We start from the raw sequence: 15602 nt of genomic DNA, 5'->3' as shown, positions 1-15602 counted from the left end.
GATCATATTCATTGTTTCACTTTTGAATGTCAGCTTGCTAATGAGGGCTGAACAAAGCTCAGTACTGCAGGTATTTAGTGGAAAAAGTTACCTGTTTGTGTCGCTCGAGGCAAAGTCAGGTCATCGCAGATCAAACGATGGATGTCCGCATTAAAATTAATGGTCGTCCATCAAGTACAGACGCTGAGAAATTTCCCTGAATGAGCAAACTTTTAAACTTTAAAAGTCAGGAAATCACCTAGAAAAGTTGCCAGGATTCATCCTCTGGTCACCATGAACGAGAACCAAATGTAATATTAATCCATCCAACATTTATCAGGACGTGTTACTGTAACAAACACAAACATCAGGCTCACTGTGATGATACTGGAAAAATCATAACGAGAGAGTCAGAAGGGCTCATCCTCTGGGGACGATGAATGTTCAGCTACAGCTGAAAAAATGCACAACTTAAAGGGTTAAATATGAGATTTAAACATGAACACAGCAGCTAGCGACTGTTTCACTTTTTAACATACATTCTATGAAGCATTATACTTCAAAAGTAATGGATTACATATGGATTACTTTTATGTAAAGTACTTGAAACATTGCATCGAATCAATTCAAGCAGTCTGAGTGATTTAAATCGACTCAACATGATAGAAATACTTTAAATGATACTTTACGTACCACTTAAGTAATTGAATATATAATTTATGTACCTGAAATAGATAAAGTCAGTGTTTAATGAGGGATTGTTTCTTAAATGTTAATTAAAACAAGTACCAGAATCGTCATTCATACCTGAGCAGTTTGACTTCCTAGTTTGACAGTTTAATCCAAAATCACAATCACAATCAGCCTCGATGGGCTTTAAAACGACGCTGTCTGCTTTATGTTTTCCACCTCTACTGAGTGAGCCGTGTTGGCTTTGTTTTGGTCTGAGATGCTGCTGGTCGAGTCCAATATCTGCTGGTGATGAATATTTAATATTTAACCTTTAACAGACAGAATATTTCCTCATCAGAGAGGTTTTAGCATCAGGTCCTCAGCTTTGAGCCCCGCAGATGTTTATATTAAAGTGAGACCTTCCGACGGAGGATCTCTCCCCGGAGCTGCTTTATTTTTTTTCGTAGCAGAGAGCGGCACGTCAGCACAAAATGGCCTCCACTTATCTAAACAATTACACGTTGCTAAGCAGTTTGTCTGAGTTGTTAAATCTGAAGAGGACGAGGGTGACACGGCAGCCGCATGTCAGACACGACAGTAATCCTCCATCCCCTCGTCCTGTCCTCTTCTGAGTGATATTAAACCTCGTCTTCTGCCTCCATGTTCCCCTCTCCCCCTCCTCCCACGCTGCCTCGCTCTCCCCCATCCCTCCCTCAGCAGAACTACAGGGGCTTGCTTGTTGTCAAGTCAGTGTTTTTACAGCCTGGCATTAGCACAGGGCAGCATTCAGGCAGGACACTGCATTCACTTTGCCTCCCCTATAATTCACATGCTCACGTGAGAACGCGCTGCCACAGCTACGACTCGTGAAATGACCCTGATTGAGCATCGCCGGCCTTCTGACAGCCCGACGGACCATTTTAATCTTCTTATAAAAGCAACTTGGAGCCCACAAATAAATCTTTTATACATTTTAAATGCCACGTATAACACCCAACGTGACGTTAGGAACCCCGAGACGCTGCAGGACCCTGTTGAGCTCTCTTATACGACAGTGTGGGCTCGATTTGTTCGACTTTAACAAGGAGGGAAGCCGAGGAGGAAAATGTTTAATCTGACTCCGTAGCTCTCACGAGTGTTTTATTTCATTTTTGTTGTGTCTCTGCTGTGTGTGTTGTGTCTGTCAATCACAATATGTTTACATAGAGACAGAGCAATAAAAAAGAAAAAACAAAATCTGAAAGAGGAAAGAAGAAATGAATTTTTGGTCCAGAGGGGCTGTGGAGCCGCTGCGATCCTCTTCCTCCTTCGTCTCCTCGCGGCTCCATGAGTAAAATATACAGTTTGTTGTCGGCTGACTAGTTTCCCGAGCTGTGAAAACGCTCCGCTCTCGTCTGAGATCCCCGCTGCGACATCAGATGCATGTAGATTGATAATCGACGGGGGTAAACATAATTACATTGCCTTGGAAATTAATGAAGGCATTGATCGCCCACTCTAAACATTATCAGCATATTTCTCTTTAAGCCACTGAATTCTCGAGGGGAAGGGCTCGATTATATCACGGCTTCAGCGATTTCTTTTTTTTTTTTTTGTGCAGGGTTACTGTGGCTTCCCCGCAGGCGGTTCGCTCAAAAGATTCCTGCCAATACTGGCGGGGAGGATTTTCTTTTTTTTAAACACTAATGTTGTTGGCGCCTTTTGAAGTGCTTTTTCAGTGTCCAGATGTAAATTCGAGCAGAAGGGAGAAATGTGATAAGCTAATGATGTCTCCGAGGAGTAGAATACACATATCTGCATATCTGAGTCGACCGTCTCCCCCCCCGCGCCCTTCGCCGCCCCGTCCTTTAACGCCGTTCGGGCGCCTGAGCGAGGAGGGGGCAGATGGACGGACCGGGCTTTGATGTGCTCTGGGGTCATGTGTATCTGCAGTTTTTATCAAGGTACACAAGCGTGCAGAGTAAATACGCCACGCCCAGAAAACACTGTGGTAAAGGTCTCTGGGTGAAAGTGAGGGGGGAAAAAGGGAATTTCCTCTCTGAGATTCAAGAGCGGGCGTGGACTGAAGTATTTTGCTGTGTTCATGTAACATTGATGTTGGAAAATAAGCTTCAAACTCTGCTCTGGAGGACCTTATTTTCCATGATCCGTGTTGGAGCCACGGAGATGATCATGAGGACTCAGTCAGTGACGATCTCTCAGTGCCCCCTTATTTAAAAGTCGTTCTGCAATTTCATGTCCGACTCTCTCTCAGTCATTTTGCACCGAACAATATCAATTTAACACGCTGAAATAGTGGTTTGAGCAAATTCCCCCTATATAACCGCCGCCCCTCGCCCATTTAAGTGTCTTGTCATTTTATCCTCCGTCCGCCCGCCTGAATAAGAGACATTCCATAATGCGGCGGCAGCGACCGGGGGGAACAGAGAGCGCTACTGCAAAAAACATGTCCATCAAGGAAGGGAAATAAAAATAGGCTGTTTCCCTTCTAAATTCACTCAATCAATAATTCATGGCGCGCACAGAAGCTTGATTTATGAAGGAATTAAATGTTGTGGACTGGGCCTAGCAACAGCCGTCCATCTTGGCGACGTGGCAGCCCAAATTAAACATGAAAGGCAAACACTGAGAACAACCAAATCATCTCGACGGAGAGAGTCGACGGACGAGAGGACTTCAACGGGCGAGCACGCCGGACTGGTGATTTCGAGAGACGGACGCGTAATTTGTTCGGGGAAATTTTCTCGACTGATGTGCAGGACGCGGGTCACCGAAGGCCAAAAGGCGACATTAATACAGTTTGGCGAGCGGAGGTGGAGATGAAAGACAAACGTGCACCTGCTGACCTGCTGAGGGATCCCGTGACTCCGACCTCGACTGTGGCTATAAACCAAACGTGGACAACGCAAGAAAACATGACAGTTTTAGCATCGCTCAGTCAAAACTGAAATCTGAATCCTCCTCGCTGAATCCTCCCTGAAGTCGTATTTTCTTCCCCCTGTGTAGGAAAGTAGGCCATACCAACTGTAAAACAATGCTGCGGGTGTTGTAAATATTAGAGGAGGATATAAAGTTTTGGACATATTGAAGCTTCGAGCCTCTGGGGAGGGATCTCCCACGAGAGGGACGACAGACAGCATGTGACGGCCATCGCTGCTACGCTCTGTCAGCCTCCATGTCACACTGTTGACTCGCACCTTGAAACGGTGATATAACCAGTTGGTTTTTCCCTCTTTTTCAACATGCACCCCCAATTTCAACTGTCAGCTCTTCTCTCTTGATAACATGCAACATTTGGAAGGAAGTGTTTCATGCAAGCTAATGGAAGCCACCTGCAGTTAGTCTGGATTTTAAATGTACGTCCTCGAGGAAGAACAAAGTTGGGCGTTATTTTACCGTAACTCTGATCAGGTAACAGGCCGGATGTCACTGAACGGCAACTGACGAGACCGCAAGATAAAAGTAGGAAGAGTCACAAAGTTATAAAGTTATAAAGTTATAAAGTTAATTCGTCAGTGTTGGAAATACAGCAATATCTAGTTCTGTCTTATGTTTGCTAACAGTAGCCACACTGTGCTAGTGGTGGCACCAGTTGTAAGAGCAAAACTACCAGTTCAGCATTTCATGAGGATGACGCTGTTGTGTTCCTCTTTCAAAGGTCACACAATCTTATTTCAATTTCCCTTTAACGTTCCAGCTCAGAGTGGCTCAGTGGAGTGTTGCTCTGCGTTGGAAACCAGTAGTTAGTTTATTAGTTAGCTACTGTCGCTATCTGTTAGCGGAGCACTGGGCTGAGGCACTCGAGACCGAGTCCTCCACGAAGAGATCCACAATCCAGCCGCTTTAAACAACTTCAACAAACCGTCCACAGCCGAGAGGGAAACGGGGAAGGTCTCATTTTCGTCACCTGGCTTTTTAATCTAGCGAGTGCTTGTGTTTAAATATCCTCAGGTGAAGGCTGAAACCTCTACTCGCATACCTGAGTGTTTGTGTGTGAGAAGCAGGAGCACGGTGCCGCTGAGATCCGACCCGGGAAACTCACAGTCAGATGTGTCTCCTCTGAGGAGGAGTGTGGGCAGAGCTGCTGAATCAGTATTAGCACCAACCGAGCAACGTAGTCGGATGAAATTACTTTGGCTGCGTCTAAATGCTTCAAATCACTGGAAGAAAGAGGGGACGGAGGAGGGGAAGTGAAGACGAGCCCGTGCTTTCCACTCGGGGCTAATTATCCAGCTGTAATTAAACAAAAAAAAAACACACAACCATTCCGAAAATAAGTGGGGCGAGTGGTCCTTAAAGAATCTCAACGCAGGCCTGCAAATATTCCAACAAAACTGAAGCTAATGAGGCCCTGCAGGGTCCCTGTGTGGCCCCGGGGACCCCCTCACACAGCCGGAACCACAGGAGCAGTAAAGGTCTGTGGCCTGTTTCTGTTGACTGTCTGACTTCAAGACCTATTCCTTGGATTTTTTTTTTTTTTTTTGATTAAAATGCAAATGAGAGATCAGACATGGGGGGCAGGCGGCGGGCAGGGCGCACATAGCATGTAGGAATGAAGTGAGCAGAGAGACAAAGTATTTTCTGCAGTGTGCGGGCAGCGGGGAGGATCTGTGGCTTAAAGCCATCACGGAGCTGCTGGAGGAGATGCATTCTTTATTCTGAGGAGGGGAGGAGGGACAGAGGGAGGGAGAGAGGGAGGGAGAGAGGGAGAGAGAGAGAGAGAGAGAGAGAGAGAGAGAGAGGTGAGCAGAGCACACACGTCGCACTATCAACTGAATCCATCTAAGAAAACAACTCGCAGGGAGTCCGGCTCTGAGCTGCGTTCACACACACTGAAGGCAAGTTTTGAGCTCCCCATCGGTGAAAAAAAAACCAGAGCGCACCGGACGGACGCAGCTGGCCGTCATGGCCCGAGGCGGATCAGGCGGCGGACACTTCGGCGAGTGCGTCCTCACCGTTCGGTCAGAGTGTGGAAGAGGAAGCGGGCTCTGCTCTCACCCTGCCGCCGGTTTCTTCGGTCCTCATGCGCCGCAGACGGTGCTGAGTTAAAGCGGAGGAGCTCCGGGAGCTGGAAACACCAAAAAAAAAAAAAAAGAAAAGAAAAGGAGGAGAGAAAAAAAAGAAAAAGTGGTGGACAGCGGTGCGGACGGACGCGCAGAGAAAGGGGGAACCCATGCAGGGAAATATGCTGTTCCGTAGTCTCACCGGGTTCACGCTGCTGTTCGGAACCGACTCGCGCCAGCTGCTTTGCCGAACGGACCTTTACGCACGGGCTTCTTACAGCAGGACCGCATGAAGGACGGAGGCTCGGAGGAAAAAAAGGGGGAAAAGTTGAACGCGGTCGCGGGTGTGTAACGGATGAAGGCTCGCTGAAGGTACAGTGGCTGCTTCTTTCTAACGCAGGACGGAGTCAGAGGGGGAGAAATCTCAGGCCTGAGCTGAATATCAAGCGGCTACTTTTCCCAAATTATTTATGAGGCGATCTCCTCCAAACAGATCCACAAACACTGTTTTCACCTCGAAACTCAGAGCTCACAGCATCCTGCGAGCCCAGACAGCCACACACCGGCATTAATCCGTCGATTCCCTCTGACTTACCCTTATTTTTATTGTTTTTAAAGATGAATTAAGTAAAGAAGAAGGTTGGTTCATTTATCTGTAGGTTAATGAGATGTTGGAGATTACTGCGCCGCAGCGCACAGCTCCACATTCCTCAGCCCGGAGAGAGGCAGACTTTTCTTTCTTTTTTTTTTTTTCCTCCTTCTTATTATTTGGGGTGGGGGGGCTTCTTCCTCTTCTTCTTCCTCTTCTTCTTCTTCACTCTCAATGCTCTGCACGCTCTTCATTCCCTCCTCCTTTGAAATAATCCATCCAGATGAACAGCGCTCAGTGGGCAGCGTGTTTGAAGTCTACCTGATCCGCCTCTTACCGCCTCTGAAATACCCCCTCTCTCCATTTTAAACTTTTTAATTGCGTTTTCTTTTCTTTTCTTTTTTTCTTTCTGTCGCTAAATCCAGTTTCTAATCGGATTGTGGTCCTGGCCACATATCACAGCGTTCATCTTGTGCTCCGTCGGCTGGAAATTAAATAATAAAAAAAAAAAAAGAGAGAGACAGAGGGGGGGAAAGGGAAAAAGAGAGAGAGAGAGAAAGTCTTTCTATCAGTTTGCCTCCTTCATCTGCCCACAACCACCATTCATCACCTCGTCAACTTGACGTCATCCTTCTCTTGTATTCTAAGGTTATCATTTGGGGCTTCTCACTGACATTTTATTTATGCAGCCATAATAATTTTGATGCTGCTGCCTTCTGCTGTTGACTCTGCTGCTGTGGCAGCAACATTTTATCGCCTCATGTGGTTGCTCATACTCTTCCTCCCCCTCCACCTCCTCCTCCTCCTCCTCCTCCTCAAGCTTATTTGATTAAATTTAGCTCTTTCAATTTAGAGAAGTAGATCACAGATGTGTGTCAGAGGATTGTGTCTCCATCTCTGCCACAAAGAGCCCCGATGCACGGAGTCAACACACAGGCAGCAGGGGCAGGAAGGCAAACAGAGGGATTATTTTAATTGCTGTTTTTTTAAATTTCACTGCTTAATTCGATGTCACGGCTGCCAGGCATGACCAAAAAAAAAACACAGGAAGAATCAAAATTTAGCAGGGAGTCTGATTATTTCCCTGTGGCTGCACCTCGTCCCCTGCAGGACACCTTCACTCCACGCTCACGGCTGTTTCTCTGTGTTTAACATTCAGCCTGTCGTTCCTGTTATTATGTGTCATCCAGCAGCGTCTCGGTGCGAAAGCTTCGGTTAAGATGAAAGCTACCGATGACAACACGTATCTTTCAATCATGTGAGAGAGGAGAGGAGGAAGGAGGGAGGAGGAGGAGGAGGAGGGGGTGAAAATGTTTGATGGCTCATAAAACTTAGAATAATGGATGTGGTGGTTCTACTGTAATCCAATGGCCTTGTGCTTTACTACAAGGCTCTCCATGTTGAAAAATAGCCTGTATCGATCATTTATCGCAGGTGGAGGGACTAAATTATTTTCCAATCCCATTTCGTTTGACAGCTCATGTATGTCACTCCCGGCGAGAGGAGGAGCTGATATGCAGGGTTTTTATTCCTCGACTGCCTCTCCTTTTGTTTTCTGATTCCACTCTTCACGGCCCTTAACTCTCGGCATGGTGGTGCTGCTGCTCAGGCCTGCACCTAATAACGAGCACGTCCTCAGGCCTGCAGCAAACACAACTGGCTGTGTTTACAGTAAGCACTCGTGTGTTTACCTCCGACCCTGACGTCTGCTTCACGGACAGACAGACAGAAAGACGGTCGTAACTTATTTTCTCTTCCATATTTATTTTTTTGTCCTCCTTGAAATATTTTCTGCTCCCGTGTCGCCGAACAAAGAGGTGATGTCTGTATTAGCCTTATCTCTTCTCGGCCTGTTTGCCATTAAGCAGAATTGACGTTTTTTGCTCCGAACCTCTGCGAGTCCATGAGAGTGTGTCCTTGCAGTCCTTCTATTCCCTCCTTTGATAGAGCGGATCGGGATAAAAGCCTTCTTTATGTCTGTGAAACCGGATGTGCAGGGCTGTTCTGAATATTTATCAGATGGTTTGACTCTCTTTCTTTTTTTTGTTTTTTTGTAATAGCCAGCGTATAATTTGACATGAGCAGTGAACGATATGTTCTGTGACACTGTCTCTCTGTTTGAGAGAGAGAGAGCGAGAGAGGGAACGACAGTTGGTGTCTGTGTGTTTGTATTTCAAATAGAGAGACGGAGGAAGAGAGGCCTCTTTTTTCCGAGAACAGGCCACCCCTAAATATACTAATCCGCCGTTTCTTTGTTTTCCCACAGGTCTCTGGATCCAAATGTCACCCCCCTTGGACTCTGCCCCAGCCGGGGACCAGCAGTGTGTGACGGACAGGCAAGTGGAGCCTGCGGTGGCTCTCGACTGCGTGTCTTCAAATTGGCCCTGGCTGAGCTCTGCATGGAGCTACGAGTGAAGAGTCCTGCTATGGTCTGATGTCTCAGCATGGATGGAGTCAGTCAGAGGACCGGCCACCACTAATGAGGCCATCGCTCTTCAGCTGAGGACTAGCATTTACAGGATTACTCCCACGGTTTCCTGCTCGTTTGCAGCTAACTGCATCGTTACCAAACTCTCCTAGGTGGACCTTTCGTGGGTCTGTTTTTTTTTTTTTTTTTTTTTTTTTGGTGGATATATACGTCATTGCCTTTCTGATTTTTGTATTTGTTTCATTCCTTTTTTTTTCTTCCTTTTATTGGCTTCCGTTTTCCTGTTTTGTTTTTCCACTATGGAGTTTCTTGCTGGACCCTGGAATAAAGATTGGGCTTCATTCCTGCAGTTTTGGTTGACTGTCATCCTAAGCCTCCAAATGCAATTCCGCCCGGGTGCCTCTTGCCCGGAGGAGTGTAGATGTGACATCCAGTATGTGTACTGCAATGAACGCAGCCTGACATCAGTGCCTCTGGGGATACAGGAGGGCTTCAAGGTCCTCTTCCTACATAACAACCAGATAAATAATGCTGGCTTCCCTCTGGAGCTTCACAATCTGGCTTCCGTCGAGACTGTGTATCTTTACGGCAATCAGCTGGATGAGTTCCCCATCAATCTGCCCAAAAACACCAGGGTCCTGCATCTCCAGGAGAACAATATCCAAACGATCTCCAAGGCGGCTCTGGCCCAGCTGACTCGGCTAGAGGAGCTGCACCTTGATGATAACTCCATCTCCACAGTGGGGGTGGAGGAAGGAGCCTTTAGGGAGGCGGTAAGCCTTAAACTCCTCTTCCTTACCAAGAACCACTTAAGCAGCGTTCCCATTGGCCTTCCCGAAGACTTAAAAGAGCTGCGGTTGGATGAGAATCGCATTGCTGTCATTGCAGAGGAGGCCTTTCAGAATGTGACACGCCTGCAGCGCCTCTTGCTGGACGGGAACCTGCTTACGGATGAGGGCATTGCACCAGGGACCTTCCAGGACCTGGTCAACCTCCGTGAGCTGGCCCTGGCCCGCAATTCACTCACCTTCCCTCCACCCCTCCTGCCCAGCCAGTCACTGGTCAAACTCAGCCTGCAGGAGAACCAGATCGACAACATCCCTGTGGCAGCCTTCGCTGCTCTAAATAGGCTGGAAAAACTGGATATCTCCAGCAACCAGCTGCAGAGTCTCACGCAGGGCGTGTTCGATGGCCTGTCCAGCCTGAGGCATCTCATGGTGCGAAATAACCCCTGGCGTTGTGACTGTGCTGTGAAGTGGGTGGTGGTGTGGCTCAAATCTTTGCCTTCCGCTATCAATGCCCGAGGTTTTGTGTGCCTGAGTCCAGACAAGGTGCGCGGCATGGCAATCAGAGAGCTCACGCTGGATATTATAGAGTGCCCGGTTGATGCTGACCTGCCGCCCTGGCCCACTCTCCGCTCCACACCACCTCCCCCTCCCACAACCATCCCGATCACCACCATGATCTCCACCCTCATCACCACATCCATCCCTTACTACTTTGACTCACCCTCCCCTCCCTTACCCCCGATCCATAACAACCCTCCCGGTCCTCTCCCTCCTTACGAGGACCCCCTTCAGATCTCCTTCCACGTGGTCAACTCCACGAATATCGAGGTGAGCTGGGCTTCCTATTTCACCGTCACAGCCTACAAAGTCACTTGGGTCAAAAGGGGCCAAAGCCAAATAAACGAAGGAATGCAGGAGAGGACGGTGAGCGGGGACCGGCGGCATGTAAGCCTCACTAACCTGGAGCCCCGGGCTGTGTATCGGATCTGCGTGCATGTGCTGGACACCCTTAACTCCTACAGGCCCGGAGAGGATACTGTATGCTCCGAGGCCAGGACCAAGCCTGCCACGTCTCCCAAGACTCCTGGTAAAGAGCAAGCTCCTCAGGAGAGCATGAACTCCACGCTGCTAATGGCTGGGATCATTGGCGGGGCGGTGCTTATCATCCTGGTGCTGCTGCTCAGCCTGTTCTGCTGGCACATGCACAGGAAGAGCAGGTCATCTTCGACCAAGTGGAAATACAACCGGGGCAGGAGAAAAGACGACTACTGCGAGGCTGGAACCAAGAAGGATAACTCCATTCTGGAGATGACTGAGACCAGTTTCCAGATAGTGGCGCTGAACAATGAGCAGCTGCTCAAGGGAGATTTCCGCATTCAGCCCATCTACACGCCCAACGGGGGCATTGGATTTAGAGACTGTCACCTCAGTAACAACAGCATAGCCTACTGCAAGAGCAGCAACGTGCCCAGTACAGAGTTCTGCCACACGTGATGCAGCGGCAAACAGTACAGAGGCATCCACACACATACACACACACACACACACACACACACACACACACACACACACACACACACCAGAAACAATTAACAACACATGCATAAATACACACACATATACACCATTTGTGTAGACGACAAAAAACATAAAAATTCTAGTCAAATATAACTGTACTATATATATTTCCAAGTTCTGTCTACGATGTAATTTATACTGTGGATAATAATGTGGGATTCTCTGCTATCTTTTTTATCCTTAGAAAAGAGATACAAGTGTTTCTTTTTTTTTATAACCAGCAGGGTTTTGAAAGTTGTTTTAAATGGTCAGTACTGTACATGAAAACATGGATTTGTACAATCACGGCACCCTGGGTGGAGCTTCTGATGGAAAAGCTGTCAGCCTTGGAAATGTAAAGGGCGCTTAGAGGGCTGGGGTCCTTTGCTAACCACAGAAGCAAAAAATATGGCCTTTTATTTTGGTTTTTGTTTTTTTTGTTGCGCTTTGATACACTGCAAACCCTCCCTGGTACAACAGAACAGTAGTAAAGACAACACAGCACAGGGGAAATCCAAACACTGCTGATTAGATCGCGGTGGAAATATAGCGCTGGTTCACTGGTGGCATGTTGTAAAAAAGGAATTGAAGTGCACTTTCTTGTTAATGGAAGCGAGGCAGGAAATGAGCAGAGGTGGTGATCACATGTAAGGGATTGCGAATGGTCGTGTAGGGGAATGTCATCAATGCTGTGGAAAGAAAAAAAAAAGCCCCGGGACTGAGATTTCCCAAAAGTGCCTTAACGCTAAAAGCATCTTTGTTCTGTCGGTGAAGGTGGAACAAAGGTGGGCTTAGTCACAAGACACTTTTTTATTGGAGAGGGGGAATCTGAAAAAGAAGGATGTGGCGTTTTCAGCACATTTGTATTTTTTTCTTCTTAGTGAGGACCTTCAATTATTAACACGAGTTTAAAAAGGCAACAAAGGATTATTGTCTCTAATGAGGTGCGTGGATGTGCTGAGACTTGCAGATCCTTTTGGAAAAGAAAAGAAAAAAAAAATCATTTGTTCTGCTTCTTTTTTTTTTTTTACCCTGTTTTGGCGAGTGAGGCCACAAGGGGGCAGTTTCCCTCAGCGTCGTGTGTGGGACGGAGGAACAAGAGGGCAAGACAGACGGAGTGAAAGAAAGAAAGAAAGAAAGAATGGGAAAAAAAAAAAAAGCTGCAGAGATCACTTTACCCTCACCGTTCCCCCTGGAGTCCATTACCCAGACGCCATTACTCATGCTCAAACGGCGTTGTTTAGAGTATTATTGCTCATCGAGCTACTTAATGATGTGGAATCATTTAAAACTAACAGTGTTTTCTGTGTTTGGCGGTTAAATGATATGGATTTTCACCACTGTGGTGTCTCATGATGGGGGTGGGGGGTTTCTCCTCTTCAGCCCTATGTGTGTGTGTGTGTGTGTGTGTGTGTGTGTTTAGAGTGTGTGATGAGTTTTTACAAAGCACACGCACACACAACGCTCATTATACACCCACTTATTTCAGCCTCGTCCTGGCGTTCATTAGGCATTTTGATAAATTAGGAAATTACAACAGTGAGATGGCCGTCCGCCCCGCGGTCCTCACACTGCGTGGTTGTGACCGAGCAGCTCATCTAACGTCTCATCACTCATCCCTTTGTGTACGTTTACGAGACTGTCTACTTCATTTATGGCTCCATTCACCTGGACAATGCACCTGCTCGCCTCATAACATCGGCCCCTGCGATTGGCGGCTCTCACCCCGTCTGCTCGCCATTTTCTGTCTCAGATCCCTGCATGGGCTCAATTAAAGCAGTTTTTCCTGCCCTTCAGCTTTCCTGGACTGGCGGTGGCAGCTCTTTGCATGTGAGGTGCCAGTGAGAGGTCTTCATTATGCACTTCTTAAGAAGACTTTATTTGATTTGACAAGATTTTATTTGGAGGGGCCAAGCTTAGAGAATTCCCACCGCCGACCCCTGCACCCCTTTCACCTCCCTCCCCCTCCTCGCCTCATAATCCTCGACCAAAAAAGGGAGAAAAATATGTAGACTTTATTTTCACTTGGCTGCGTGGAGCTCACGCTGGGAGGGAGCAAGAGTGTGTGTTAACTCTTTGTGAGGCGCACAGATACAGCCGCTCGAACACACACACGGTAAAAAGGATCGACACAATCCAGGCCGAACGTTTAAAGTCAAACGATTTTCAGGCCTTGTGCTCGAGATGTTCCAGAGGGTCGAGATTATCTCTGTTTGGATTCACCTCCGCAGTCGGAATATCTCGGAGTAGCTGCACTTGCTTAAATTCCAGCAATAGCTCAGATCACAATCACATGGGGCCTCTTTGTTGGAGTTTCATTGAACGCTACTTCAAAAGCCAAAATCTCTATTATCTAGAAAACATTTAAAGAAATCTTTGAACTTTTTTTGGGGAGAGAGATACGCTCATTTGCTTTCTTGCCGAGAGGATATATGAGAAGTTTGGTGCCACAGCCAACCTCTTCAAAGGGGCTCTGTTGAACTTCTGTGTTGCGCTGGAAGCCGGATCGTTAGTTAATGTTAGCGGACTCAAAATTAAATTAACCATAGCTACTTTTGCGGAGAGAGTTGGTAAGACGAAGCACTTGGGAACGTGCAGGTCACATCGTTTGAACTGTTGAAACAATTTAACAACTGAGCCTGGAGATCTATTTTCATTCAGCTTCCTTTGCTGCTGCCTGTAGCTTAATGTTTTCCAAACACATTTATGAGAGTGGGATCAGTCTTCTCAGCTAACTCTTTGCAAAGTGTGATTAAGCATATTCCTTTAAAGATGCAATATGTTGGAATTGGCCACCTGTCAAATTCATACTCCAACAACTAGGGGGCAACACATCACCAGTGTAATCGCTAACTGCTTCTAACTGTAGCCGCCGTTAGCTAGTAGGTTCAGTTAACTGTGTAGCTAGCAGTCATATTAGCCGCACCAGGAGCTCTGAGGAGTGCTGTTTAATATCAGACTATCACCTCTCGGGGTACAAACTGGCCAAGGATCAGCTGATTATCATGCTAAGCTGTAACACAGTTCATTGTCGTCTTTGAATTAACGTCACAACTGTTATTACTTCACATTCTGTTGATGGTTTAAGTTCATTTTTAAATGTTTTTCAACCAAACTTTCTACATATTCCACCTTCATGTGGAAGCTTCTGTGAAATACATTTTATGTTGCAACAAAAATCAATGATAAATATATTTATCTAAGCAAAATAAGACCTTAAGACTCAGTAACTCTGAGACAGGACTTGACAAGATGGATATTTTTTTTCACGTCGGGCTGATAAACATAAAGATCTTCTGTGGTTATCAAAGCATCTCCACTTTTTATTTTAACCTTTTTCTACTAATATCCCCAGCGGACCATGAGACACTTGAACATTTACATACGATGTTGTCTACACTATTGTTTGTTAAAGAGGAAAAGCCCTATTTTAAGTCATGTGCTGATCAAACAAAACGGGGGGGAGGTCAGACTAGTGCAACATATAGTATCTCTTCCGTCTGTGAATGTGTAACGGAGACAGATATTTGCCTTACCTTTTATGCAGGACTGAATGATAAGCAGCAGAGAGGGAGTTAAGTGGGAGGAAGGAAAGGAGAGCGAAAAAAAGAAGCGGCGACGAGAAAGCTGAACAGAAAGCACATTTTTCTCCAAACGGATTGCAGCCGCGGCAGGCAACAATAACAGTATTAACAGGAAGGACAACACTTAGCGTGGCGCGCGGTAGCTAACGAGAGACTGTTCGTCTGTAGTGCCAGACCTTAAGAGGCGCATGGTTAATGATCCAAGCAGGCGAGGACGCTGCTTTAGTGGTTGTTTTGCAGCGTGCATTACTCTTAATTTCCTGAACACTTGGTAAAAGAACGCGGCTGTGACCAATGGAGTCACAAAAGACGTGTCACAGACTCCGAGCAGTGGATTAGTACTGTTTCAGGGTGCAGAGAAGTAATTTCCCCCCTTAAATCCAATTGAATGACATTTGAAATAATTCATCACTGAGAGGTAAATTCAGACTAAACAGGAGTGGCTGAACCAGGATAATGTTTGGAATCATCTTTTTTCTTCCTGTAGGCAAAAAAAAACCCTTCACTGCAAATATCTATTAGCCAGTCAACATTCAATCAAGGATTTCTGCATGAACTGTACTTTCTTTTTGTCATGTCGGGTTTTCAAGTTGTTTTTTTTTTTTTTTCAAGCAATCACCCAGCGGTGGTTGAGGGACAGCTTGAGCAACCGCACAGAAAAAAGGTTCTCACGTGGTTTTTAGAGAGAGAGGAGGCTGGAAATTCACAGTTGCATGTAAAACGGCTATGTTGGAATACTTCGCCATCCTGGCTTCTCATCGAGACACTGCTGTGCTCCGTTAGCCACCCACACCAAGTTTTTCTTAGGAACCAAAGTTTAAAATTTCTGTTCTCATGATGAAATATTGATGTTGTTCCATGTATGTGCCTTGAGGTTGAACTTACAATGTAAAGTCCTTGAAACCTTTAAATGTTTTTGCACAAACTGTAAATACTTCAGTGAAGCTTTTTGAAAATAAAAGAGCCATTGGATTTGAGCGATCACTCCCTTTTTTATTTTAG

At 46.4% G+C, this 15602-nt stretch overlaps 1 protein-coding gene across 2 annotated transcripts in view; it reads left to right on the top strand.

Annotated features, from left to right (window-relative positions):
- Positions 1 to 15577, top strand: part of flrt2 (fibronectin leucine rich transmembrane protein 2) — a 46274-nt gene extending 30697 nt beyond the window's left edge. The window contains exons 1-2 of one of the 2 annotated variants that reach the window (XM_037087109.1): positions 5383 to 6026; positions 8510 to 15577. In XM_037087109.1, the coding sequence (XP_036943004.1) occupies positions 8971 to 10953 (1983 nt within the window). In that variant the 5' untranslated portion in view covers positions 5383 to 6026; positions 8510 to 8970 and the 3' untranslated portion in view covers positions 10954 to 15577. Of the gene's footprint in view, positions 1 to 5382; positions 6027 to 8509 lie in introns of those variants that run through there. The other variant, XM_037087111.1, reaches the window with a different exon arrangement.
- The last annotated feature ends 25 nt before the right edge of the window (positions 15578 to 15602 follow it).

Source organism: Acanthopagrus latus, chromosome 22, assembly GCF_904848185.1.
Source record: "Acanthopagrus latus isolate v.2019 chromosome 22, fAcaLat1.1, whole genome shotgun sequence".
NCBI classification, from domain to species: Eukaryota; Metazoa; Chordata; class Actinopteri; order Spariformes; family Sparidae; genus Acanthopagrus; species Acanthopagrus latus.
The sequence above is the reverse complement of the archived record's forward strand: the minus strand, read 5'-3'. Positions and strand labels throughout refer to the sequence as shown.